This window comes from Gobio gobio, assembly GCF_949357685.1.
Source record: "Gobio gobio genome assembly, chromosome: 1".
NCBI classification, from domain to species: Eukaryota; Metazoa; Chordata; class Actinopteri; order Cypriniformes; family Gobionidae; genus Gobio; species Gobio gobio.
The window spans coordinates 23,921,045-23,948,572 of record NC_137097.1 but is presented as its reverse complement, the minus strand read 5'-3'; the positions used below and the strand labels follow the sequence as shown (position 1 = coordinate 23,948,572).

General features: G+C 38.8%; 1 protein-coding gene across 2 annotated transcripts in view; it reads left to right on the top strand.

Annotated features, from left to right (window-relative positions):
* LOC307119982 (tripartite motif-containing protein 16-like) overlaps positions 1–26,263 on the top strand; it is a 29,656-nt gene extending 3,393 nt beyond the window's left edge. The window contains exons 2-6 of one of the 2 annotated variants that reach the window (XM_079806798.1): positions 6,415–6,510; positions 6,597–6,830; positions 21,068–21,227; positions 24,558–24,605; positions 25,462–26,263. In XM_079806798.1, the coding sequence (XP_079662924.1) occupies positions 6,415–6,510; positions 6,597–6,830; positions 21,068–21,227; positions 24,558–24,605; positions 25,462–26,003 (1,080 nt within the window). In that variant the 3' untranslated portion in view covers positions 26,004–26,263. The remainder of the gene's footprint in view (positions 1–6,414; positions 6,511–6,596; positions 6,831–21,067; positions 21,228–24,557; positions 24,606–25,461) is intronic. The other variant, XM_079806799.1, reaches the window with a different exon arrangement.
* The last annotated feature ends 1,265 nt before the right edge of the window (positions 26,264–27,528 follow it).

Here is a 27,528-nt window from a genome sequence, read left to right as displayed (position 1 = left end):
TAATCAACCAATCACATGGCAGTTGCTTCCATGCATTTAGGGGTGTGGGTCCTGGTCAAGACAATCTCCTGAACTCCAAACTGAATGTCAGAATGGGAAAGAAAGGTGATTTAAGCAATTTTGAGCGTGGCATGGTTGTTGGTGTCAGACGGGCCGGTCTGAGTATTTCACAATCTGCTCAGTTACTGGGATTTTCACGCACAACCATTTCTAGGGTTTACAAAGAATGGTGTGAAAAGGGAAAAACATCCAGTATGCGGCAGTCCTGTGGGCGAAAATGCCTTGTTGATGCTAGAGGTCAGAGGAGAATGGGCCGACTGATTCAAGCTGAAAGAAGAGCAACTTTGACTGAAATAACCACTCGTTACAACCGGGGTATGCAGCGAAGCATTTGTGACGCCACAACACACATTTATACATACATATATACATACATATATATTTATATATATATATATATATATATATATATATATATATATATATATATATATATATATATATATATATATATATATATATATATATATATATATATATATATATAATTTTTTTTAATTTTTTTATTAAAACTGTATTTCATTTTAGAGTCAAGCCAAGGCCTCATGAAAGCAATTTTTTTAATTAGATCGGTGCCATCAGGTGGACACATTTAGCATTTTTATCACGCAATAGCACATTTTTACCACTATTGTGGATCTTGCGTTTTATAAAAAAAAAATTAAAATCGTAGCTTCATCGGAATGGTCTGAAACTTTGTGACTTTATTGGTACTTGTTATATGAACACCCAAATGATTTGAAATGTCTAAGTGGTCGTTAAAAAAAATTGTCACACTCAGGACCTTCGGGTCAAAAATTACCCCCATAGGAAATGAATGGGAAATTAGTTTTTTTCTGCATACAATCTACAAATCAGCCAGGATGCAGAAAAAAAGGACTCAACAGTGAAGGGGTGAATCTCTAAAATATCAAGAGTGCAAAACAGACAAAAAAACTCTCACACACACACACTTATACACACAACAACACACGCACACACAAATTAACGCGTGCCATTCCAAAAGCTAATTGTGTTTTTGTGTGTGTGTGTGTGAGTTTTTTTTGTCTGTTTTGCACTCTTGATGTTTTAGAGATTCACCCCTTCACTGTTGAGTCCTTTTTTTCTGCATCCTGGCTGATTTGAAGATTGTATGCACAAAAATGTCCTATGCGGGTCATTTTTGACCCGAAGACCCTGAGTGTGACTATTTTTTTTACGACAACTTAGACTTTTCAAATCCTGTCCCCAATTTTTTTGTGTTCATATACCAAGTACCAATAAAGTCACAAAGTTTTGGACCATTCCGATGAAGCTACGATTTTTAACATTTAAAAAAAAAAAAAAAGAATTCGGGTCAGAAATGACCGAAGACCCCCAGGGGGTTAATAATTTCTAAAAACCTGACATCTCTGTTCATCGCGATCTCACAAAGCTCCTTAATGAAGCTGACTGCACAATGAATAGATGAATATTTGTTTTTAGATGTTTTATGTTTAGATATTTCTAGTCCCACAAATAGTTTTATTCTCCCGGAACCTACACACACACACACACACACACACACACACACACCCACACACGAGTACCTTACTTCCCGCGCCCGCACTCGGCCATCAAATCTAGTTCCGCGCCATACTCTTTTTGATTGGGACCCATGAGACTTGCGGTAGTCCCGCGGGAGTGCAGGTCTCTATTTCAATCTTCAAAAAGGACATTAAGGTAGAAAAATTAAATATGGTAGCATGTTTAGTCATGTGACATGCATGATCCTGCAGGGCCGGCCCAAGCCCTTATGGGGCCCTAAGCAAAATTTGATTTGGGGGCCCCTCTGTAACACCAATACGATTGACTATTGTCAATTCTTAATAATTCACTCACCCAGTATCAATGTTAATAGTTGTAGCTGTGTTGCTTACATCATGTCTGCCTGTCAGGTTTTTACCCCAATACGGTTTTTAATTGTACCAGTAGCAAACCCACAAGAGTGCTCAGGTGTTAATATTCAAAGCCTTACAGTAAGTCTTACAGTACTACAGTTCAGACTGGGATGTTAATTTTTTTTATAGAGGTCTCTTATGCTGAATATTATGGAGACAGATTAGTCTCATTAATAATTCACGCAAAAAACAAGATGCACACATGTGTAGCCAATTTCACATGCATAAAACCAAATTCACGTGCGCAAATTAAAATGATACATTCATAAAATACATTTCACAAATGCAAAACACAATTTGTAGATTTACAACTGTGCACAAACTTCTGAATGTTTAAAATGTACACGCTCATCCTGTAATGTGAATGTGCAAATCGTCATACACGTGTGAATTGCTTTGGATTTGTGCGTGTGTGTTTTTGAGACTTTCCTGGCAGCACTCTCCTCCCACCCGGATCAGTCGAACGCTTTAGCCAATCAGATTTAAGCTTATCAATCAGCCAATCATTATCGCGTGGGGGCGGGCCCGGCCCACCTGCTGTTACGTCATCAGCTTCCTTTCGACCACAAGCAGAGGTAGGCTATGTGCAGTGTGATCGGTTCATTTCTGTGTTTACTGAAACGAAGAAATTACAGATCAGTTGAAGTGATAGTTTATTAAATATTAACAGATGTAAGCAACTGCTGTGGTAATCAGATGTCCCATATGAAGAGGAAAATGATGCTTGTTGTGTTGGATTTTAGCTGCAGGTACAGAGACGGACATCTCTCTCAGTTACAATCACATAAATGAGTGCAAAACAATCATCTGAGTGGCGAATCCCACTTAGCACTAACCTCATCGAGATTTATTTTTATGAGCACTCATTGTTTAGTGACAGATATTATGCCATTTGTGCAACAGTATACAGTGTTAAAGTATTATTGTTCCCCTGTATTTTCAGTTTCTTTATTCTCTTTTATACTTTGTATTAATGTCTTAATCTATTCAATACACATGTTATTTCATGTTCTGAGCTGTATTGTGATCTCAAGGTTTTTAATGTCACAGGAAAATGTTGTGAAGCATAAATTTTACTTTGCCTGGCAAAAAAAAGCAGTTTTTATGCTGATCAGACAAAGATAAAAGATGCAATTAACATCATGCAACTAAGATTACTCGGTAAACTATATTCAATTATTTTACCATCACTTCATCTCCTGCTTCCTGCTCTTCATCTGCCTGTACCCATTATACTACGTGCTGCTGACTGTTTTAAATATCAAACCAAAATCTGTTATCTGTTCTGACAGCGAGAGGTCTAGATTAAACACATTTCATTTGTTAACTTTTCACCTGATGTATTGCACTTAAATGTATCATTTGGCCATAAATATTGATTTACTTATCAATCTACTATATATATATACACACACACACACACACACACACACACACATATATCTGTAATACATGTTGTCCTTCTTTATACTTTTTATTCATACTTGATATTGTAAGTTCATCATTTAGTCACCCTCAAGTTGTTCCAAACCTGTATGAATTTCTTTGTTCTGCTGTACAAAAAGGAGGATATTTGGAAGAATGTTTGAAACAAAGCAGATATAGCAACCATTGATAGGATTGATAGAAGTTTTGGGTGAATTTTTTGGGTTTAATCATGGCCAAGTCATTTCATATTGGTTTTATTCCCAAAGGATTCAGAAACTTTCAAATTAATAAAACATATACATCAACTGTAGCAAATATCTTTGAATCTTTTAATTCTGAGTTGCAAGAACGTTTAATAATGCATAGCAGGGCTTTATTCCTTCAGTGTGTACATTAATACAGTAACAATGCATGACTTTAAACCTCTTGTTGAAACAACAGTCAAAATGGATGGATGCAACATGAGTGTTTTGAAAGAATTACAGTAGGAATGGTAAGGTCAAGGTACTGGTTGTCTCTGCAACTTCATACATCATCTGTCTTGTAAATCTGAAACAATAAAACTGTATACATGCAGCTTAAAACAAAGCATAGATGAAACGTACATGGTCTCCAATGTATGCACTTCATTCCATAAATGATCATCATCAGTTGAATGTGTGGTGGACATGACATTCAGGTACAAACACACTGCTGTGACTGCTCTTTCCTAATTAAATAATAGAACAAGACCAAGTGAAAAATATCCAAAAACTTTATACTTTTCATAATAGTCTATTTATATACACCATCTCTCATCATTCAAACCATTGTAATGCTTTCTATGGAGACAATCCTAGCATTGTATGGTATGCATATGAATAATTCTTTATGAAGTAAACATAAGAATCCATCAATAGGCTACATAAATGTTTATTTTCACACAGCAGTTAATAAACTATCACTTCAACTGATCTGTAATTTCTTCGTTTCAGTAAACACAGAAATGAACCGATCACACTGCACATAGCCTACCTCTGCTTGTGGTCGAAAGCTAATGACGTAACAGCAGGTGGGCCGGGCCCGCCCCCACGCGATAATGATTGGCTGATTGATAAGCTTAAATCTGATTGGCTAAAGCGTTCGACTGATCCGGGTGGGAGGAGAGTCCTGCCAGGAAAGTCTCAAAAACACACACGCACAAATCCAAAGCAATTCACACGTGAATGACGATTTGCACATTCACATTACAGGATGAGCGTGTACATTTTAAACATTCAGAAGTTTGTGCACAGTTGTAAATCTACAAATTGTGTTTTGCATTTGTGAAATGTATTTTATGAATGTATCATTTTAATTTGCGCACGTGAATTTGGTTTTATGCATGTGAAATTGGCTACACATGTGTGCATCTTGTTTTTTGCGTGAATTATTAATGAGGCTAATCTGTCTCCATAGTATGTGCTCACTTTTCCCCAGGATTCTTTGATGAATAGAAGGTTCAAAAGAACAGCATTTCTCTGAAATAGAAAGCTTTTTAAAAAATCCTAAAAATATTGTACACAACTGTTTTCAACACTGATAATCATAAATGTTTGTTGAGCATCAAATCATCATATTAGAATGATTAGTGAAGGATCATGTGACACTGAAGACTGGAGCAATGATGATAAATTCAGCTTTGATCACAGGAATAAATGTCACTTTACACAAAAAAAAATGTGTGCTATATGGCACTAAAAGTGGTTCTTTGTCGTAATCATGGGGAACCACTTTTGGTGCTAAATAGCACCATATCTTAAAAGGTTCTGTATATGGTAGCGGTGCTATATAGCACATCAGCCAAAGAACCGCTGAAGAACCACTGAAAAACCAAGATTGGTGCTATATAGCACTTAAAGAGGTTTTCCTATGATTACGAGTCAAGAACCACTTTTAGTGCTAAATAGTACCTTTTTTTTTGGAGTGTACTATATATTCACATAGAAAACAGCTGTTTTCCATAATAATAATTAATATTTTTGCTGAATTTTTGATCAAATAAATGCAGCCTTGGTGAGCAGAAGAGACTTCTTTTAAAAACAAGAAATGTTGATTTCTTTCAAACATTAAACAGAGCTTTTATTTTGCCGGAAATAAAATTAAAATTGTTGCATTCCATTCGAATGTGTAGAAAGAACCTTTTTATTTTCTAAATATAAAATTCCAAAATTTAGGCTACACAATTTATAATTCCAAGGGGACGATATAGCACTTGCAGAAAAACATTTACTGAGAAACTGGAAGCTATGCTAGTGTTGCCTGCTCCGTCAAAAACATGCAGCACGTCAGACAAGATATTCACACTAAACCATATCCATTAGCAAATCCATCCATTCATAAAAAAGGTTACCGGGCAACTGACGAGTAGCCTACATTTTAGCGCCGATTTTTCTCACACTTTGGACTTTGAACCCTGGCTAACAAGCGAATAGTGTCCAGCCGATGGTGCCGCGAGCTTGTGCAGCGCTGTCAGAATCAATCCGTGCATATATTAGAAAACGTAACATTTTGCAGTTTATTTAGTAATTGTTTAAGGCCATTTCGCGATTTCAATCATAAAAATAACATGCAGCAAAAAGTCATTTAATGTGCTCTTGGGGGCCCCCTGGAGGCCAAAGGGGCCCTAAGCATCTGCTTAGTTCGCTTATGCCTTGGGCCGGCTCTGTGATCCTGTGAGGTTTGATGTTATTGACGTGTCACCATATTTGATTTGGGCTCAAGAAACAAATACATTCTCAGAATACCTTTTGTGTTTGTGAAAGAGAAAATCATAGTTTCACGTTTGGAAAGACATAAGAATGAGTAAACAATGAAATAATTTATATTTCTGAGTGAACTCGCCCTATAAAACTAGGCATTGATGAAATAATGTTGGCACTTATGAATGAACCTATAATCTTACCATGCAAGATCTTTAACCCCTCAGTCTCAGCACTTCACTGATACTGGAATGTGATGTTTCTGCTGTCATTGGTTTGTGCTTTAGCACCAGCTGAAGAAGACACAGAGATGGTTCCAGCAGAGAATCCAGCAGAGAGAGATAGATCGGCAGCAGCTGAGAGAGGCTGTGGAGTCTCATAAGGTGAGTCTGGAGAAGAAGAGAAGTTTGAGAAGCCTCAGTAAGGACTCACTGAAGCCACTGTGTGATTGTGATGTGTGTCCTAACAGCGCTCTGCACAGACAGCAGTGGAGGACAGTGAGAGGATCTTCACTGAGTTCATCCGCTCCATTGAGAGAAGCCGCTCTGAGGCCACACAGCGGATCAGAGATCAGGAAAAGACTGCAGTGAGTCGAGCTGAAGGACGACTGGAGCGACTGGAGCAGGAGATCAATGATCTGAGGAGGAGAGACGCTGAGCTGGAGCAGCTTTCACACACACAGGATCACATCCATTTCCTGCAGGTAACAGAGATCTAGAAGAACAAGACACTAGATCAGAAGATCTAGAACAGGGCTATTCAATTAGTTTGTCATGGGGGCCAGTTTATGAAAGCATGCCAGATGAGGGGCTGGAGAGATATGGCTTGCAATATGAGTGATGACAAAACATCAATACAGGAGCCCATAGCGTAGCCTTTTCCCCCTACATTTGAACATGCTCATGTTGTATTTTGAAACTGCATAACTTCAGTGCATTGTAAGATGCCTAGGCTTTTTCTACATTCAAATGGGTAAATCAGAGAGCCACATTGCACTCATTTAGAATTTAACTCATTTAACAGACTTAAGTGCACATAACAAAACAAGTTCATAAATATAAAAACTACAACCGCAATCCAGTGGCGGCTGATGATAATTATTTTTGGGGTGGCGGGGCAGTATCAAGATGCATGTTGACTAAATTCAAGCATTAAAGAGAAAACGGTGTCTTGACTTTTATCTTTTTACACATTCATTTCCCACATATAATTGAATAATGAGGAAATTAAAAACAAAAGAAAACAGCCACAACAGACTAGCATGTTGACTACTTGACCATACATTTTGCTCTCCTTTCTTTCTGGGCAGCAAATTTCTCTATGACTCTCTGATTAAAGTCAGTCATCTCAGTAGTGTCATGACGTTTGCATAATTCAGTCAGATATTTGATGTCTCTTACCCCCCGTTGTTGTCCACAAAACTTCAGTACCGACACTTTGAAATAAAAGACAGGGTAAGCAATAAAGGGCATTGCTAACAACACATCCAGCCAGCCACTTACGTTTCTCATAACAAGCGCGTGGAGCTCCGAGTGCAGCTGCGTCCTGTCACTGGCCTGCTGCTGGATTTGTAAATCGCGTTGGTCCGGTTCGGGATCTTCCAACAAACGCCTTGTGAAAGAATTTGGTTTAACTGCTGCCATCTCTACGAAACTGATCATCCTAACAAGGTTTTGGCGGAGTCGGAGTGACGGTGTCGCCCTCGCACTTTCGCTTTAGTGGCCAAGAACGGAAAGTTGAATGACAGGTGACAAGAACCAATCAGATTGGATAAAATAACACGCATCCAATTCTGATTCGCCAGGGACACAACGACCTGCGTCCGGAGGAGGATCTTTAAGAACCAATTAGAGACCAGCTTCAGGTCACATGCTGCCTGTGTATTTTTAGACTCAGATAGACATACATTTGTCCGGTGTCCCTCACGCATGAAACCGCATGAAACATATTGAAGAACATATAAAATAGTTAACCAATCAAAGCCAGTTTTTATTAAAAGCTGAGGCTCTTACTAACAGCCAGCACATCGTATGAGTAAACTATTTTATTTTTATTTCACTTTTATATCATTTTTGTATACATGTATATTTCTGGAATTTTGATGGGGGCGACAGGAAGCGAGAGCAGCGCACTATTGTTTCTCACTGAGGAGCCGAACTAGTGACTCGGCCATGCTGTGATGGTACAGCAACTGTGGCGACGGGACGTACGTCTCCGTTCCCTCCTTCAGGCAACGAGGGTTACCATACGTAACCGAGACGTTCCCTTTCAGTCGGTCACGTTCGACGTACGTCGGACATCACAGACGAATTGGGATCCCTTTGGAAAACTCCACAGTCACTACCACTTCCAGCGCCCAGCGAAAGCCCCTCAGACCCCGTCTGAACCAGGTGGGGAAATTCACGCAGGGAGAGTCACACTGCTGTTCCGCAAGACCCGCTCAGCAGACAATTGGATAACGCTGGGAAAGCGTGTCCGGGAGGGCCGCTGCGGAAGCCACATCATGCCCAGAGGGGTGTAAGTAGAGCCAAACATTGTGAGGACAAAAATGGCGAGACCCCTTGAATTAGGGACTTTCTCCAGGCTGACTTCATGTGTCCAAAACATCTCAGAACCTGCCACCTTTAATGATTGTCATAGGTCATCTAAGGACTTATCAGCAAAGTTTGTTTTCAAAACATCTATGAAAGCCGTCATCACATCTGTGATTTGTTGACCTGATGTGCGCAATGTAATTCTTTTTTTTTTATGCGTGAAGTTTCTCCTCAAGTTGCGTGACTTGATCTCTGCTCTCTGATGTCACTCAAAAAGCAAACGGCAGTGGAAAACTCCCCATTCCCCATAAGCGTGAGAAAAGTTTGAGCCTTTTTCTGCTTTGAATTTTGGAGAAATGCCAGGATTTCATCCTCTAGTTCGCAAAATAGTTTAAATGCGTTTCCTTTACTTAGCCATCTAATGTCATTGTGGATAAGCAAGTCATTATATTGAGCAGACTTAACTGACAACAACTGGCTGGAAAGGCGGTGTTGCAAGCTGGAAGTGCAACGACTAATGTTAATAATAGCCATGGTAGAGTCCATTGTCTCTTTTAAAGGGTTAGTTCACCCAAAAATGAAAATAATGTAATTTATTCCTCACCCTCATGCCGTTCCACACCTGTAAGACCTCCGTTCATCTTCGGAACATAATTAAGATATTTTTTGTTGAAATCTCAATGAAATCTCTTGAATGCTCAGTGAGGCCTGCATAGCCATCAATGTAATTTAAACTCTCAAGATCCATTAATGTACTAAAAACATGTTTAAATCAGTCCATGTGAGTACAGTGGTTCAATATTAATATTATAAAGCGACGAGAATATTTTTGGTGTGCCAAAAAAACAAAAGTATGACTTATAACTATAGAAGTCGTTATTTAGGATTTGTTGGCGCACAAAAAATATTCTCGTCGCTTTATAATATTAATATTGAACCACTGTACTCACATGGACTGATTTAAACATGTTTTTAGTACATTAAAGGATAATGGATTCATGCGTGGCCTAGCCACGGTCCTCATGCTGAGTCCTCATGTTTGGGTGGTTCATTCTGTCACAGCTGCTGGTGCAGTGAAGAGGCGAGCACTCAAACGCAAGAAGAAAGGGTGGTTTTTATTAAATAATAAAATAAAACAAACAGAAACAAAATACCCATGAGGGGGAAAACTAAACTAAATGAAATACATACAAGGAATCAGGAACACAAGACATACCAAATGATAACATGACGTGAAGACGCTAGGAGATTAAATAGAGGACAAAGAAGGGAGGTAATGGGGAACAACAGGTGGGGCAAATTAATCAATAATCAGATAACAAGGGGGGTGGGGTCAAGACTGAAGACAGGAACGCACATGACAGAAATAACCCAAAATACCACATGTGCAGCACAGAGACAGACATGTGACACATTGCTTTGTAACATTGCCCAGCAACATTGCTCAAAAAAGTTGCCCCATGTATCATCAGCCCTGTCGCGATAGTCAATAAATCTTTTAATCGCACAATTTAAAAAAATTTGCACGATAATTTTTCCGGCCGAGAGAATTTCCAGCGTCCAGCATTTTTGCCGAGCGTTACATTATATGATCACGCTCTTATACATGTAAATGCTTCTAAGCGTGACAAGACACAAGAGAACACGCTGTATGTCAATGTCCTGTCTGTGTGGCTGCGTCTCATGTCAGCTAATCAAGGGACACTCTGACACACACACATACATACAACCTCACACACACTCTCTCGACGCACAGACAGACTCGCGTCTCCTGGTCACATCGAGTTCTCTTTTGCTCATGAACAAACAATAACAACAACACAGATAATTTTGAGTATTCTCATATTAGGAGTCTTAAATGAGTTAAATAACGTCTTAAATGAACTTAAAGAGTTGTGAGGAAATGAGATGCACGGGACAATCCGTCAGATCCGCGTCATGTTCGTCAGCGGCCGTTCTTAAAGTGACAGCAGCACTGATGATGCCTGTCATTAATGGTCATCACAGAACAACAGGAACAGAGGAAAGTGTAGCTTTAATGATGATTAATCTATATTTCATTTATTATTTATGCAGTTAAGAAAGGTGTTTGATAACTATTACATTTCTGCTTATGTCTAACAGGGAAGGCACGGGTAAATATAACATTTATTATAATGGGTTTATGTAAAGATTGTTTTAAGTTCACTTAAATTAAATGTTTTGTTTTTTTTAAAGCCCAATAAATGTTGAAATTGGGAGCATTCAGTAATACTGTAATGTAACGTCATTAATGTTTCATAGAGACATCAGTGATACTGGCCTTCATTCATAAAAATATGACAATACAACACATATTTAAAATATGCTGTCAATAAGTTGTTTCTACATTAATTTGGAGAGTAACTGAAATTATTACAATATCAAAACATTAAAAACGTATTAATCGTGATTAATTACAGAAAAAATGTGATTAATTCGTTATTTTTTTTAATCGATTCCCAGCACAACCTAAAACACAATCATCCGCTGCAGTTTTCCAGCTGTTTATTCAAGAGCATTTGTTTGTTAACAGACTGAGAGTCCATTGCTTTTTTGTTTTGGTTATTTTGTTCATTTATTGTGGATATTTAAAATGCTTTCCGTTTTCAGTGTTAAATAGTCTTTAGAAATAAAAGTTTATTGATCTTTGAAAAGGTGTACCTGCATTATTATGCCATTATCATTATTTTAGATGAAAATGGTCTCAGAACGACAATATTATTGTTTATTGCAATAATTTCTTGGACAATTTATCGTCCAGCAAAATTTGTTATCGTGACAGGCCTATGTATCATCACCTTAAGACTAAATTAAAAATAGGTGACAAAATTAAAACTACAATTGAGCGATCTGAGCTGTGGAGCCACAGCCACCAAACAAGCAGATAAGTCCTGTGTCCCGCCTGCCCATTGCTGATGCACCATAAGTTACTAGCATGTTAAAGGTCCCATGAGATGAAAATGTCATTTTATGAGTTTTTTTTAACATTAATATGAGTTCCCCTAGCTTGTATATGGTCCCCAAGTGGCTAGAAATGTAGATAGGTGTAAACCGATTTCTGGCTGTCCTTCTCTGCCTTTGAGAAAATGAAAGCTTTGATTTTCCTGTTATGTCGTCATATGGGGAAACGTTACCTCCCCTTCCTCTGCTTTGCCCGCCCAGAGCATTCGGAGAAAATGGATTCAGTTTATGTCAGCACAGGCTTTACAAACAGACTTTACCATATGGATTCGACAGCACCGCCACAAACAGTGAGTAACAGTGTTCATTAATGATGTGTAGCTAATCATTCAAGTTCACTCAGACTTTCTTTCTAGATCGTTTAATGATCGCCATCTTGATGCCCTAAGCGTAATGCATCAGTGACTCAAGCCAGTGACTAAAACAATCGTTTCTGTTAGTAGCATGAAACAAATCCATTTTTTAAGTGATTAAACTACAGAGAGCGATCAAAGAACACTCTTTATTTTTTTTATTATGCAAACAGACAAGTAGAATATTTACAAATGAGAAATTAGATGAAAATTACATAGACCAACAAAACATACATTATGGCCAGTACGATTTGTGTGTGTGTGTGTGTGTGTGTGTGTGTGTGTGTGTGTGTGTGTGTGTGTGTGTGTGTGTGTGTGTGTGTGTGTGTGTGTGTGTGTGTGTGTGTGTGTGTGTGTGTGTGTAACTGGGTGTGGGGATGGAAAAATATTTGAATAAAGGAGCATGTAGGGAAGTACAACAGACATAAAAAAAAATAAAAATAAATAAATATAAGAACACTCTTTATAATGTCTGGATGACACTGTTATGCTGCACAAAGCTACTGTATTCATGTCGATGTCGTGTTTGCTGTTTGTTGTGGTGAAAGCATTTTGTGAGAGAAAATGCACTGCAATGACGAGATCACTGCATTCACTGATCAACAGACTGCTTGTGTACTCAATGCTCATCACTGCAGCTTTTCATGTGATAGGAATAGATCATAAAATAATACTATAATCAACACTTTGACGATTCGTTCATCTCGACGTCTGTAATGGTACATTACATGTGTTACAAAGGTGGAAGACAGAGAGTCGACATGACTGGGACTGTTTATTCAGAACTCTCCGATCCAAAAAATAAGTGCGCATTAAAATCTCGTAAACAAACTCTCTCTCCATAGCATTATCAATAACAAACAATACAGCGAGATACACAAACATACTCATTACAAATGACAGTAAACAAGCACATACACACCTATTGTTTTTCGGGGGGTGCTAAACAAACTGTAAATTTTAAATCAGCTTAAACCCACTGAATGATGAACCGCGAGCTCTCACTAGCGCTCTCTCTTTATTTATATCGCTCCGTAGACTGCAAAACCTGTCAAAATAAAAGTCCCTACTTATTTACACAGATAATACAGACCTAAAACCTATTTAAACGCACAGAAATGTAAAAAATGTACACAAAAACAAATTTTAAGATATATTACAATGAAGTCTGTTACAATAAAACGTCCTCCAGCTCTCCGTGGTTCATGAGTGCCCAGTCAGTCTCTCTCTCTCATGCATGCAGTGCCTCGCTAAACCACGCCCCCTCCACAACATAATCTAACACTCATTTCAAATGCAAAGATGTCAGCCAATAACAACAGTGGGCATTTTCACTGAAGTCTCGCAGCAGACACGCCCCTTGAAACAGGGCATTCAGCCAGAGGGGTAATAACAGTATAGAAAAAATGCCTTTTATTTCTAAATTATGACATATTTTTGATGTAAAAATCATACTAACAATATAAGTACACCTCAGGAAACATTATAAAATAATAGAAAAATGCCATGCCATGGGACCTTTAATATGTCCCAAATCCAGCTTGTTCTCCTCAAAGAATGAAACAATTGCATTAAATATCACCTTACCAGTCATGTCTCTCCGAAGGAGGAAGCAGTCCAAGTAGATCCTCCCGAAAGCATTTGCCGTCAAAAATCTCACATAAAGGCACAACTGTGCAACTTCACTGTTGACAGCCGATTCATCTACTGCAAGAGACATTACCATTGCCTTCCTCAGTGCGTCCAAGAGAGTCTCAAAGACCTCCCCGATGCAAGGGCTGCCACTCTCCTTATAGTTGAGGTGTCTGTTAATGGAATTTTCTTGATTGAATCAAGCAAGCAGTTTCGGGTTTTCTTGTCTGTAACCGCCTCCTCTTTCTGATCGGTAAATGGCCTTTACTTTTTCCCTAATATCCACGCCACTCGCAAGGATGCTGACGTAGCTCTCTCTTGTTCTGTACAAGCTCCATTCAGGGTAAGACGTAATTTTTCATAGCACGAAGATAGGCCCAAAATGTTTTGCTGCCGAGCATCTGAGCCCAAAGTTAGCATGGCTAGTCTTAAAATGTCTTCTCAAGTTATATTCTTTACACTCATCACGTGACTCATGCTCTTCGACTGCAGATCTTGCTGCAAGGACCAGACGCGCATCACTTCATAACTGTAGGGCCGTTGTCCGACTGAACAAAATTGATGTCTTTCTCACACTAGGCTACTTGAAGGGCCGGATCAAATTACTTTGGAGCCTGTGTTTTTTTTTATTTATTCTCCCTATTACATATTGTTGCAGCCATTAAAATAGTTCAGTTTTGTTTTTAATGTCAACGTAGCTATATTTCCTTCAATTTTTTGTTTGTTAAATTAAAGTTTTTTATAAAACACTTCAAACATATCACAATGTTAGTTTAAATGTTTACTATCACCACCACAGTAAAAAGGCATTTTTGTCAAGTTGAAGCAGGCTGATGCTGCTCACAACTGCGCTCGCAAATGAAACGGCCTATACAATCTAAACTAATAAACAAAATTAAAACAAATAACATTTAGGTTGTCTTACCTTAAACCTCTCTGCAAAGTTAATATAAATCCTATCTTCAATGTTCATGCTATATGCAAATTTAATGGAGTTCACATCAACGAAAGCAACAGATATGAGCTGCATTTTATTCATCAGCTCATTTCAAAATCAAAGACCGCAATAGGAGAAAGAGCGAGCTAAGCAGTGTTAAGAGCATTTAGTCTCATTAGTTTTAATGAAGATGATTGTGTTTTTGAGCATCTAAGACTGACTTTTAGGGTGCTTTCACACTAGCAGTTTTGGTGCGCACCCGGGTTCGATTGACGTCAGAGTTCGCTACGTTTGGATGATGTGAACGCGGTCTTCCGAACTCGGGTGCGCACCCGCGTACCGTACCAGAGTCCGCTTAAAAAGGGTGGTCTACGGTTCATGTGAACTCCGGTACGGTTCGCTGCTGATGTGAACGCAATCGTACTAAAGCGCGGAAGTGAACCGCTATTAATGACGTATGATTTGATAAAAATGTGTGTTTGTGTGTATTTCACTCATTTTCCTGACGCGCATGACTGACATACTGCAAGCAGAGAGCTGTAAATCTCATTTCTGCTCGTCTTCAGCGTTTTTTAGAGCATTTGCAGTACATTTGCGGCATATAGACGCAAGTGCCATTACGTACTGAAGCTTTAGAAACAAAACCAACGGTTAAAAAACTAAAATATAAAAGTGAGGTGAGCAACACTATGCATTTCGCCGCCTTCACGCTCGCTGTCGTTACTAAGCAACCGGGTAAACAGCTGCTGCTTTGATGACGCAAACGCACCCCTGTTCGGAACCAAATAATATAATATGAACACAGTCCAGCGGGGGAGGAGGAGCAATCGAACCCGGGTTCGGTCCAGGCAATCGAACCAAGTGTGAAAGCACCCTCAGTTTCACTTGCAGCAGTTTGCGTGTTGACTTGCTTTACTCATTTGCTGTGACACATGTTGCATAGCGCCATCATATCTGTCATATAGCCTATAAATCCTATAAATTTAAATCCATCTCAAAAGAATTTTGGTGGTCTTTTCACGATCGCATAGATATCTGATAAGAGAAAACGTTAAGTGTTGTAAAAAGACCATAACTCTTCCAGCTGCGTTGAAGGAACGCTCACTGATGCTGGCGGGACCGTCCAGTCTTGACGGTCACGGTAGCATGGTCTCGTGTTGTTTCCACCACCGCAGCATATCTCATAATTTCTTTTAATTAATTAATATAAGAAGGATAAGCCTTAAACAGGCTCGTGTGAGGTGTGACGTAAAAATTTTCCCGAAGCCCGGCCCTAGGGAAGTAAATAAGTCGGGGCCCATCGGGCTCTGGCTGAAATGCAGGACTCTACAAGGGACCCACAGAGAAACATTTCATGAGAGCAGAATGCAATATTAACCAACTGCAGAACCGCAGAACCCATATACGTCACTCAGAGCAGTCTGAGGTTCTGCAGTTGGTCGTGTCTCGCAGAATGAGCCGTTGACTGAAGTGTGTTCGGTTTTTTATATAATAATCAGTCAGGCTCTCATCTTCTGTTAAAAGAGACAGAAATGCAGTTCAGCTCTGGAAATCTCTTGGGAAACATTTTTCTGAAAGATATATTGAGCATCCAGATAGCAAAAGTTCAAAACTTCACATATAGCTCTAGGGCCGTAACCCCCATAGGCATTGAGGGGGTCTTGAGGGTTGTTGTTTTTTTGTTGTTTTTTTTACAGTGAAAGTGTGTGTTGTTATTATTGTTTATTGTACAATTGTCCTTATTGTTTTTAAAATTAGCGGCTGATTTTATTTCTTCTCCGTTAGCATATTTATTTAATTTTTCTCTATTAACTAACAAAATGCAACGGATTTGGAAGTCAGCTTTTGTAGTTCCTCTGTTAAAAGGGGGCGATCCGTCTTTAACGGATAATTACAGACCGATATCCAAGCTATGTATTGTCTCAAAGTTGTTGGAAAAATTAATTAGTGAGCAATTGACACAGTATCTAAATAATCATAATATTCTGACAATTAATCAATCTGGATTCCGTAAAGGGCACAGTACCACTACGGCCTCAAGTAGTTGTCTCAAATACTTGAGACAAAAACTCAAGAAAAAATTAGGATTTTATTTTAGAAACAAGTCATGCTTCTCATTCAATGTGAGGAAGAAATTAGTGTCTGCTACCTTTTTACCAGTTATAGATTATGGGGACCAGCATGCTCCTTCTTATCTTCTCGTCTCTTTGGATGCTTTGTACCATGGTGCTCTGAGATTTATTACTGATTGTACATTTTCAACACACCATTGTGATTTATACAAAAGGGTTGCTTGGCCATCGCTGAACATCCGAAGAAAAATGCATTGGTATTTGCTGATCTACAAAGCTATATTGGGTTATCTGCCAACGTATCTTTGTTGTTTGGTTAAACGGAAACTACAAGGCAATTATACATTATGTTCTGAATCAAATTATAATCTTTGTGTGCCCTTTGCCAGAACTGAGCTTGGTAAAACGTCTTTCAAATATGCCGCAACCTCAGCTTGGAATTATCTCCAGACTGAGTTGAAACTAAAAGAACTGGTGACATGTAGTTATTTCAAAATTTTACTACATAATTTTGAGAGTAAATTAATGGTGTGTAATTGTTTTTAATTGGTTGTATGTTTTATGTCTATATGTAACTTAATGTATAACTGTACATGCAAACTCAGCTGACTATCTTGGCCAGGACACTCCTGTAAAAGAGATTTTAATCTCAGTGAGTTTTTTCTCTTGGTTAAATAAAGGTAATTAAATGTGGATGAAAAGATATAGCTAGAGATTTAATATTTGACAACTGTTTTATAATGGATATGTTTAACGACCCACAATAACACAGTGATGCAAACTACTTAACTTTTTTCATGTAATTTTGCTATTTTGAATTGAAAATGCTATTTATTTTACATTTTGACATATTAGACAAAAAAAACAAGAGTAAATGTGTCCATATTTTTGAAATAATATATTATTTGCAAAGAGTTAAAATGGATTACTTCATAAATATATAATTATAGACTAGGAACTACTTTTACCATTCTTAATTCTTTATTCCCTTAAATCCTTTTTAATCCTCTAATTACTTAAAGGAACACTCCACTTTTTTTGTCCCCTAGAGTTAAATAGTTGAGTTTTGTATCCGCGACTATTACGCAGGAATGAATGAGAAAGTAGTTCCTAGCCATATAGGTGTATAAAATTGCAACTTTTCATTTTCAGTTGGTCTTAGCACACGATGTAACTGTAGAAGAGTCAAGTTTTAAATAGGAAAAATATTGAAAGTGTCTTTGGTCATTTTTTGAATGAGATGCTAATGGACTGATCAGAATCAATGATGTATGCTAAGCAGTGTTGGGCACGTTACTTTAAAAAAGTAATTAGTTATAGTTACTAGTTACTTCTTACAAATAGTAACTGAGTTAGTAACTGAGTTACATCATTATAAAAGTAACTAATTACCAGGGAAAGTAACTAATGTGTTACTTTTTTTTTTCTTCAAATGTTCAAATATGTCAAATAACTTGGATGCCCCCAATATTAAATATGTTAAATGAATGAATTGGACACTAAATAGAATAAATTATTATTATAAAACATTGTACATTAATGTACACTATTGTAATGTTGCTGTGGGACAATGTGAGAGACACCTATCAAATTCAATATATTATTGTAAATATTATCAGTAGACCTACTATAGTGTACATATTGTGTAAATATTATCAGTAGACCTACTATAGTGTAAATATTGTGTAAATAGTATCAGTACTTCTTTACTACTCATCTGGTAGTGGAGCTCACGTTATCACCTGGGTTTTTAGCCACTAATGTTGTGGCTGTGATGACGTGAGGCTTCATTAGATTAGAAATAGAATTACTTGCCACCGACGTGGAGAGACTCTTTCTTCCTGGGCATAAGCTGCACGTTACATAAACATTCTTACCTTTCACCTCAACGAGGGAAAAGTAGCGTTTATACTTTCAGTTTGCGAAGCTACCTTTGAAGTCGTTGGACTGCCATCGCTGACTGTCCATATGCGTGTGCGTCATAGGTGTGTGTGTGAACTCAACCCATCAACCTCAACCTTGTCTCCAACCCACCAATCATCATCAGTTATGTGTACCACCCAACCCAACCCCCAACACGCATGGCTGGCGCGCGCACACACACACACACACACACACACGCGCGCGCGCGTTGCAGGTCCGACTGACAGAGAGCCTGTTCGGATGAAAACCGCTTCAATGAGCTCAATTATAGTAACGCCGCATTTTTTTCCTCAGTAACGCTAACGGCGTTGTAACGGAAGAAACAGTAATTCGTTTGATTACTCGTTACTGAAAAAAGTAATTCCGTTAGTAACGCCGTTTATCTATAACGCCGTTATTCCCAACACTGATGCTAAGCTATGCTAAAAGTGCTACCGCCAGATACAAAGATCGGCTGAATGGATTCAAAAACGGTAAAACTCAACTATTTAACTCTAGGGGACTTGTAAAATGAGCCTATTTTCAAAAAAAAGTGGAGTGTTCCTTTAATTTCTTTAAATAAGAAGACCACCCATCCCCCCTCAAAAAACGAAACAAAAAAACTTCCATTGGGCCCCACCAATGTTCAATACATAGTTACAGCCTTGTATTGCTCTAACATGATATAAAGAATATGAGAAGAGTGAAGCTGATGCTGTGAAAGTGCTGGATTGAGGAGAGTTACTAAAGATCAAATCTGATAGTAGTGCAGGTTATTGATAGCCTGACGTCGTCATACTCAATTCTAGTCAGAATATGAGTCTGATTCTGCTCCGTTGGGCTGTGATTATGGGGCGTGTTTCAACCGAACCAGGAAAGACCTCAATTGGATAGACCTACAACCAATCAGAGCAGCGGAGCGACCGAGCGACGCATAACGTTAGTTGTCAAATGTCAACAGAACTCAACTGCACTGTGTTGCCAAGTCCGCGGGTTGAAGCGACCCCAATTATGTGATATACAGACCCAGGAATGTGAATTTTAGCTGCCAGCCCTGCCAAAATAACACATATTTTACCCCCCAAATGCCTTTTTTTCCCCGGAGAACCCCCTTGGAAAGCTATTGGGCTTGTTTTGGCTAGTTTTGAGGAACGTTAGCAATTGGGCGGGTTTTGTTGTAAAAACTTGGCAACCCTGTCTGCACGCACGCTGGACTAACGTTAGAAGAAAAAGATGAGTGTAAACGAACTTTGCCGGTGTTGTAAAAAAAGAATTTAAGGATACACAGAGTACTTACCAACACGATCATCATTTCCTGGAGAAATAGTAAAGGTGAATGCATATACGAACAAGTTCTCCGTTAGGATTAGAACAAATTCAACCCAAGCGCTCTTTGATGACGTGGATGATTACGTTACTGTTTATCATCTGTCAATCATCGTCTAAAGCCCGCCCTGACAATTTCATTGGTCCGAACAGTTTCTGTTCGGGCATAATTACTTCTCTATTGAGCAAGTCCAGACCGAACTGCCCAAGTAAAAATGTTGTGGGCGGGGCTAAGTTCGGCTGGCATCCAGGCTAGGTTATTGACTGAAGTGTGGAGGTAGTTGGGGTAACAGCTTAGGACCCAGGACCAGTAGAGAAAAATGAAGACCAAGAGTCAGGAGTTAGATTAATTCAAGAAAAATTTACTGAAGAATAGTTTGATCAGCAGAAGCCAGCTTCAAGTCTCACAAGGAGTTCGTAGGCCGCGCTCGCTCTACCAGTCTACCCCGCCTCCACCTTTCGTACATACAATTTCTGAACAGTTATACTGTTTTCAAGGTCTAACCACGTCCTTACTGCAAGTTGAATGATTCTGATTGGCTCAGAGAAAATGCAGAGTCACGGTAAATTTCCACACAAGGATAGATAGCAGAGCATATCACTAAACTAGGTAGACTAGTTGTCGCCCCATCACTAGAATTAGATCATTGTTGACCTCGGAGGTTGCAGAAAGGCGTCTTCAGGTCTGGTGTCGTGTGCAGAAAATGTCCATCTTCAATATTGGGCCTGCACAGATCATGCAACGCACACACACAAAGCTCCCTAGCATCACAGCTCTCCCAAGGTTGGAGAGCCTTAACTACATATCAACAAAGCACTTCACCAAAACTTGCTGATAACATGTGCTTTTCTCTCTGTGAGAGGTACAGACAGGCCAATTCTTTAGTGTTTAAGTAAAAGGAAATTTTAAATAAAATAAAATGAAAGACCCGGCACCACTCAGAGACCAAATACAAACTTTAGAAAATATAAAGGAAGAAACAATCATTGGTCCTCTTGATTTAAGCAAAATCATAACTGGAAAGAATCATTAAAATCATAATAATTGTATAGGAGGATGAATATTGATTGAGGCTTTGACTTCGAATTTAAGTAGGATATATATATATATATGTATATATATATATATAATATATATATTAAAGTGGCAGGAGATTCCAGAATCTTTCAAGGTGATGAGCTTTGATTTCTGTTTTCTGTAGAGTTTCCCATCTCTCTCAGCTCCTCCTGAATCTACAGACGTCAATGACAATCCCTTCAGTTCTCTCTCCTCTTTTGATGGAGTGAGAGAATCTGTCCGTCAGCTGAGAGACAAACTGGAGGATTTCTGCAAAGAGGAGCTGAAGAAGATCTCTGACAGAGGTAAAGTCCTGGAGATTCATCTGCTCTCAGAAATCATCCTCCATCATGTAGAAGATCATATTAGGAATGTCTTAGGAGAAAATAATAAGGCTCCTGGACCAGACAGCTTTCCAATTAAGTATTTTAAAGGTCCCATGGCATGGCATTTTTCTATTATTTTATAATGTTTCCTGAGGTGTACTTATATTGTTAGTATGATTTTTACATCATAAAATGTCATAATTTAGAAATAAAAGGCATTTTTTCAATACTGATGTTTGCCCTGTGGCTGAATGCCGTGTTTCAAGAGGCGTGTCTGCTGTGAGACTTCAGTAAAAACGCCCACTGTTGTGATTGGCTGACATCTTTGCATTTGAAATGAGCGGAGGGGGCGTGGTTTAACGTGGTCTACGACGCACGAGCTGCTGCCAGAGAGACGGATGGACCGGAGTTCACTTCTCATCAGTTCATCGAACTGTTGTAGTTACAGCATATACTTCAGGTTATTCGTCTATTTCTAGTCGGAGGGACTGTCACTCATGTCAGAAAGTTAGTAACTTTAGTAAATTATGGATCAGCGCTGACTCGAGATGCGAACCGTTTAGAACGATTCAGTCCGATTTGGTGAACTGATTCGGTTCACTAAAAAGAACCAGTTCAAAAGAAAGATCGTTCGCGAACCGGACATCACTAATGTACCAGAGACTGAGCGATTGCTAACAAAGTTATTTATAGTAACTACTGATTTGTGAGAGCGCTGTGCTGTCAGCGCGAGTTTATTGTGTTTGTATCTGAGAGTTCTGAATAAACACGAGTCCCAGTCACACCGAGTCCGTCTTCATCATTATTCTACCAACTTTGTAACACATGCAAAGTACCATTACAGCTGTCGAGATGAACGAGTTACGAGTAAGTGTTGATAATAGCATTAGTTTTAGATATGTTCCAATCATATGAAAAGTGTCAGTGACGCGCATTGAGTAACGTTACACAGCGCAAACAAAGACAACAGCAGTAATCGAATGTAATCCAGTTTATTGTGGAGAAAGCTGGCTAGCCCGGATATGCTCACGCTTACCCCCCGTCTGCTTAATCTCGCGCCGCGTTTGGTGCCTCCGCTGTGGGCCAGATGCAGTACTGGGGGTCGGGGATGTTGAAGGCCGAGCTTCGGCGTGCGTGAGGTTTATCTCTAAAGAGATGTGAGTCTGCTGATGTTGAGCAGAAACGACTGTATGCACATTTTAGGACAGATAGACGCGATGTTACTCATGTTACTGAATAAAATGTCGACCCAGGATGAGCTCTAGGACTGTGCAAGCATTAGGGGTGTTGATGGACTCTATCTCCTCCATCTGTGTTTGATCATCGCTCTATATCTGATCTGGATACAGTTTCACAAAAACTAGATTTTCTCAACTTTTTGTTAAGAAATGTAGCTTTTTTTATGAAACTTACCCATATTCAAGTGTTGATAAAAAAAGAATGCATGATGGTAGAATAAAACAGATTTTTTTTTTGTTTTTTGTGTGAAGAGGGTCAGCTCTTTCTTTTGATATTGTAATGAAGTATGTTCGTATGGGAAGGAGGCGGGAACTGGCGAATATTTAAACAACTTTAATCAAATAAACAAAATGAAAGTAAACCGGGGCAAGCCCCTCACGGACGGCTGCCACGCACTCACATAACAACATAACATCCAGGCCTGGTCCTCTCTCGTCCTTCACTTGAGTAGCTTGTCCTTATATGCCTCCGAGCTCCCTCATGAGAGGATTTGAGACCAGTGCCTCTAAGGTGACGCTCATTCTCAATCACGCACCGGTCTCCTCTCGCTCCTCCCATGTTTCTCGTTCGTCTCCCTCGCCACAGATATATTGCATGCTCAGACATTCATAAAACAAAATATTCCATGGGCTATACATTTTTGTGAAAATGGTAAAAAAAAAAACGCTGGCGGTGGCTGGCAACCTTTTTTTAAAACGCTGGTGGGGAAAGAGTTAAACTTGAAAGAGGCTCACTTCCACACTCCCTGGAATTGTCTACAATAACACTACTTCCTAAACCAGGGGAAATATGAATCTTATAGACCTTTAAGTTTCCTTAAAGCTGACTATGAAGTTGACCAAATAGCTTGCCCTAAGACTTGAAACTGTAATACCCAAAATAATACACCCAGATCAGACAGGATTTGTTAAGAATAGAAAAGGCTCTGATTATATTAGAAGACTATTACATATATATATATTTAAAAAAAACAACACCTAATTACTTCTTGTGGCCTGCGTATTTTACAACGAGTACAAATAGCGATGCAGATTAAGACTAGGTGATTTCCTAGGCAGATATTGACTTGGGACTATATTATGGGGAAGCACAGGCAAAGCACTGCTACTTGGGCGCAGAGATATCACACAACACATGAATTCCACAACTTCTGTCAACATATTGTAGCATCTCTATTGGGTTGAGGTCTGGGCTCTGACTTGGCTGCTCCAAAAGGTGTAAAGCAACAATTCTTGATCATAGCTCCTCTGAAAGCTCTTTTTGGCAAGGCATGGCTCACATAAGCCTGTTCTTCTTGTGCAGAGCAAACTCCAAAAGTTTGAGGGGTTTTTATCAGTCAAAGTAGCTGTAGTCCACACCAACGAGACTCCAGATGTGCTAAAACCTGGCTCCAATTAGCTTTTTTGAGGTCATTAACTCAAGGGTCCACTTCCAGAAACACTGAGGTTTTTTGGTTGTTCTCAACAAATACATGAAAGATCAGAATTGTTTTGTGTAATTATTTTTAGACACATTATGTTTGTCAATACCCTTGACTTAGATGAAGATCAGATCACATTGTATGACAAATTTATTCAGAAAACCATGAAATTCCAAAAGGTTCACATACTTTTTCTTGCCACTGTATGATCTGGTAGAGTGGGAGTGTGTTATGGAAAGAATGCAGACTATTTTAATATCCACCAAACATAGACAAATCCAATTTAATATTACGCATCAAACATATTATACTCCTCAAAAACTTCACATGCTAAATACTGATATATCTTCAAAATTTGACAGCTAAATAAATTAGGTCTGAGTTGTGTATTTTTGTTGTTAATGGTGTTGTTTTTTCCTTTTCTTTCCTGTTATATACTTTTAGTTTTGTAAAAGAAAAATTATGACCGTAATGTTATGTGTATATGTTTTCTTTCATGTATCATAATGAAAATAAAACTATAAAAAAATTGAAATAAAAAAAAGAGATGTTGAGAAATGATAAAAAAATAAATGTCTTAGGAACGGATGCACGGATCATTTTCTCTTGACATGATAATCACACTCTTTCATGTCTGTTGATTTCCACAGTCACTTTCAGCAACATTGTTCCCAGGACCAGGAACGACTTCCTACAATGTAAGTTACTATCGGTGCTTTCACACCTGAGCGTTTGTTTCAGAACCTGGTGCATTTTCTTCCTTGATTTGGTTCGTTTAGGCATATGTGAACATGGCAATCGCGCTCAGATCCACATCAAAACAAACGTTCTGAGACCGCCTGAATAAGGTGGTCTCAGCCCGATTGCAAATTAACTTTAGAGGGGATCGCTTGAGGTGTGAAAACAATCTGACCCAATGAACCAAATGGTATTATAATTCATAACAGGAAATGTGCTATATAAAAAACAGTAATGTCTGATTCTGTGAGTGAGCACATTAGTTATCACAGTTGAAAACCAAAAGAGCTCCTCTTCATCTTAAATTGTTGTGTAATTGCGCTTCTCCATGCGAGAATGATGTCCTGATGAAGCCTTGATTCCTGCTCTATAGCTGCATTATAACATTCGTATAGTGTTTGTGTGTGTCTTGACACAGTTTACCTTCTAGACGGTACTGGGAGATCCAGAAAGAGAGCGCATTTGAATTTGCTGCAGTATTAATACCAATGTAGTAGCCAATATAATTTAACAGCTGGAACCACAATAACAACTCTGATCAATAAGAGGACAGTTGTACTTGCTTGCGTGAACATATTTTTGTACACTTTGAAAGGTTGCCTTGTAAAAAGAGGACTGAACCAAGAAGAAACTGCAACATTGTAACAAATTAAGTCCCTGTTTTGGAACAAAACAAACAATCTATAGGTGTGAAAACACCCTAAGAAAACAAGCAAAAAAACGTATTGAGTGTGTTCATGTTCTTCCTGTAGAAGGTGAAAGAAACATTAAAAGATCAGACAGATTCCTGATTTTGATTTGTTTTCTCTCCATCAGATTCCCATCATAAGCTCACTCTGGATCTGAACACAGTGAATAAAGGCCTCCGTCTGTCTGAGGGGAACAGAGAGATTACTCTCACTGAGACAAAGCAACTGTATCCTGATCATCCAGACAGATTTGATGTGTATCCTCAGGTGTTGTGTAGTGAGAGTGTGTGTGGACGCTGTTACTGGGAGATTGAGTGCAGTGGTGAAATGTTAATATCAGTGTCATATAAGAGCATCTGCAGGAAGGGAGAGGGTAATGAGTGTGGGTTTGGAGGTAATGATCAGTCCTGGAGTTTGATCTGCTCTCTCTCTGGACATGTGTTCTGGCACAATAACATACTGACTAAACTCCCTGTAAAGCCCATCAGTGGTAGAGTAGATCACTATAGAGTAGGAGTGTATGTGGATCCAAGTGCAGGAACTCTGTCCTTCTACAGCGTCTCTGGAGACACAATGAGCCTCATCCACACAGTCCAGACCACATTCACTCAACCGCTCTATCCTGGGTTTGGATTTTATTGTTCTGGATCCTCAGTAAAACTGTGTTGATTAATCAGAATAGACTGTAGAGATTCTACCCATAATGCTTTGAGCTGCATGATAAACCAGTAACAGTGAGATGTAACAGCTGAACTTCTGTCAGTGAAATAACATTTCAGAATAAATGTGTGTAATCAATCCTCACGTGTGAGTCATGAGTGACAGTGTGTATCTTTGCTTTTTTCTTATGATCTGTTTCAGTCATTCAGTTCTTATTGTAATGTAACCTACATCATTTTTATTATTACTATTAAAGTTACCTTTCATTAAAATGTGTCATTCATTAAAAAAGTTATTTGTTCTAGAAATGGTAAATGATGTTAGTAAATGTAAATAAACCCAGATCATCAGCTCATACTGTAAAGCCTTGATCAGTGAAAGTATGAGCTCAATTATTCTATTCTAATCCAGTTTACTTATAATAATAAATAAACCTTCAGCCTGATATTCTGACAACTCAATGAAAACTAAATTAACTGCTACTCGTTCACTCTTCCCGGAAAGAATCGTACTGATCACATGCACCTCATTATCACAGACACAACAGCTGTCCCAAAGTGAAGCAAGAGGTCCTCGCTGCAGCCTGTAGCACGATGACTGTTGTACTGGATCAGATCCAACACAAACTGGACGCACATGCGCAGTGCTTTCATTCACATTTTGATGACGTCATATACGCATGCGCAGTAGATAGTTTTAGTGAACTTGTGGATTGGTAAATACTCACTTATTTCTCAAATCTACTCTATCGCTTATTAGCACTTCCTTATTATTTTTATGCCCCGTTTACACGAGATATACGCAGATATTTCCCTGCGTTTTGGCCTGTCATTTACACGAAAACACAGTTTTTATCCCAGAAAACGGTTATTTCTAAAAATTCCAGCCAAAGTGGAGATTTCTGAAAACGCCGGTTATGTGTTGCCGTGTCAACTGGGAGAAACGGGGTTTTAGGTTCTCAAACATCACATTATGCGCCAGAAAATGCTTACGTCATGTGAGCGCCCTATGTTTAGAGTTTGTTTGATCATGGATGCTGTTAAGGTGGTACTTATTTTTACTTTTGTGCAAACGCTTTTGGCCTGTTTGCATTTGCAAACACAACTGCTGTACTATATCGAAGAGCAGAGGCAAAGTACACGAAGGTCAGCATTTTTACAGCAGCTTTCCCTTCCAAGACGCCGGTACATTGCCTGCCAACGTCGGAGTCACCGGTTTTGGATCCGACCTGGGCGAACCGTGGGGAAGGAGAAATGGAATCCTCCAGTTCGTTGGTCTCGATGCCGGAGGCGATGGTCGTAGTGGCTGGGGAACCACCCCAAACCTGCTCGCACAGTTCAAAGTATATTATGTAATTATTTGTCCCATTTTTATCTAAACAATTTTTTAAATGTCAAACTTTATATGACAGGATTATTTATTATGTATGATTAATATAGCTTAGCTTAATTATAAATTAATTGTAACATTTATTAGGCTACAATCTATTAATTAACCTGTCTAAAAAAATAATTATTATAATGTATGGAATATT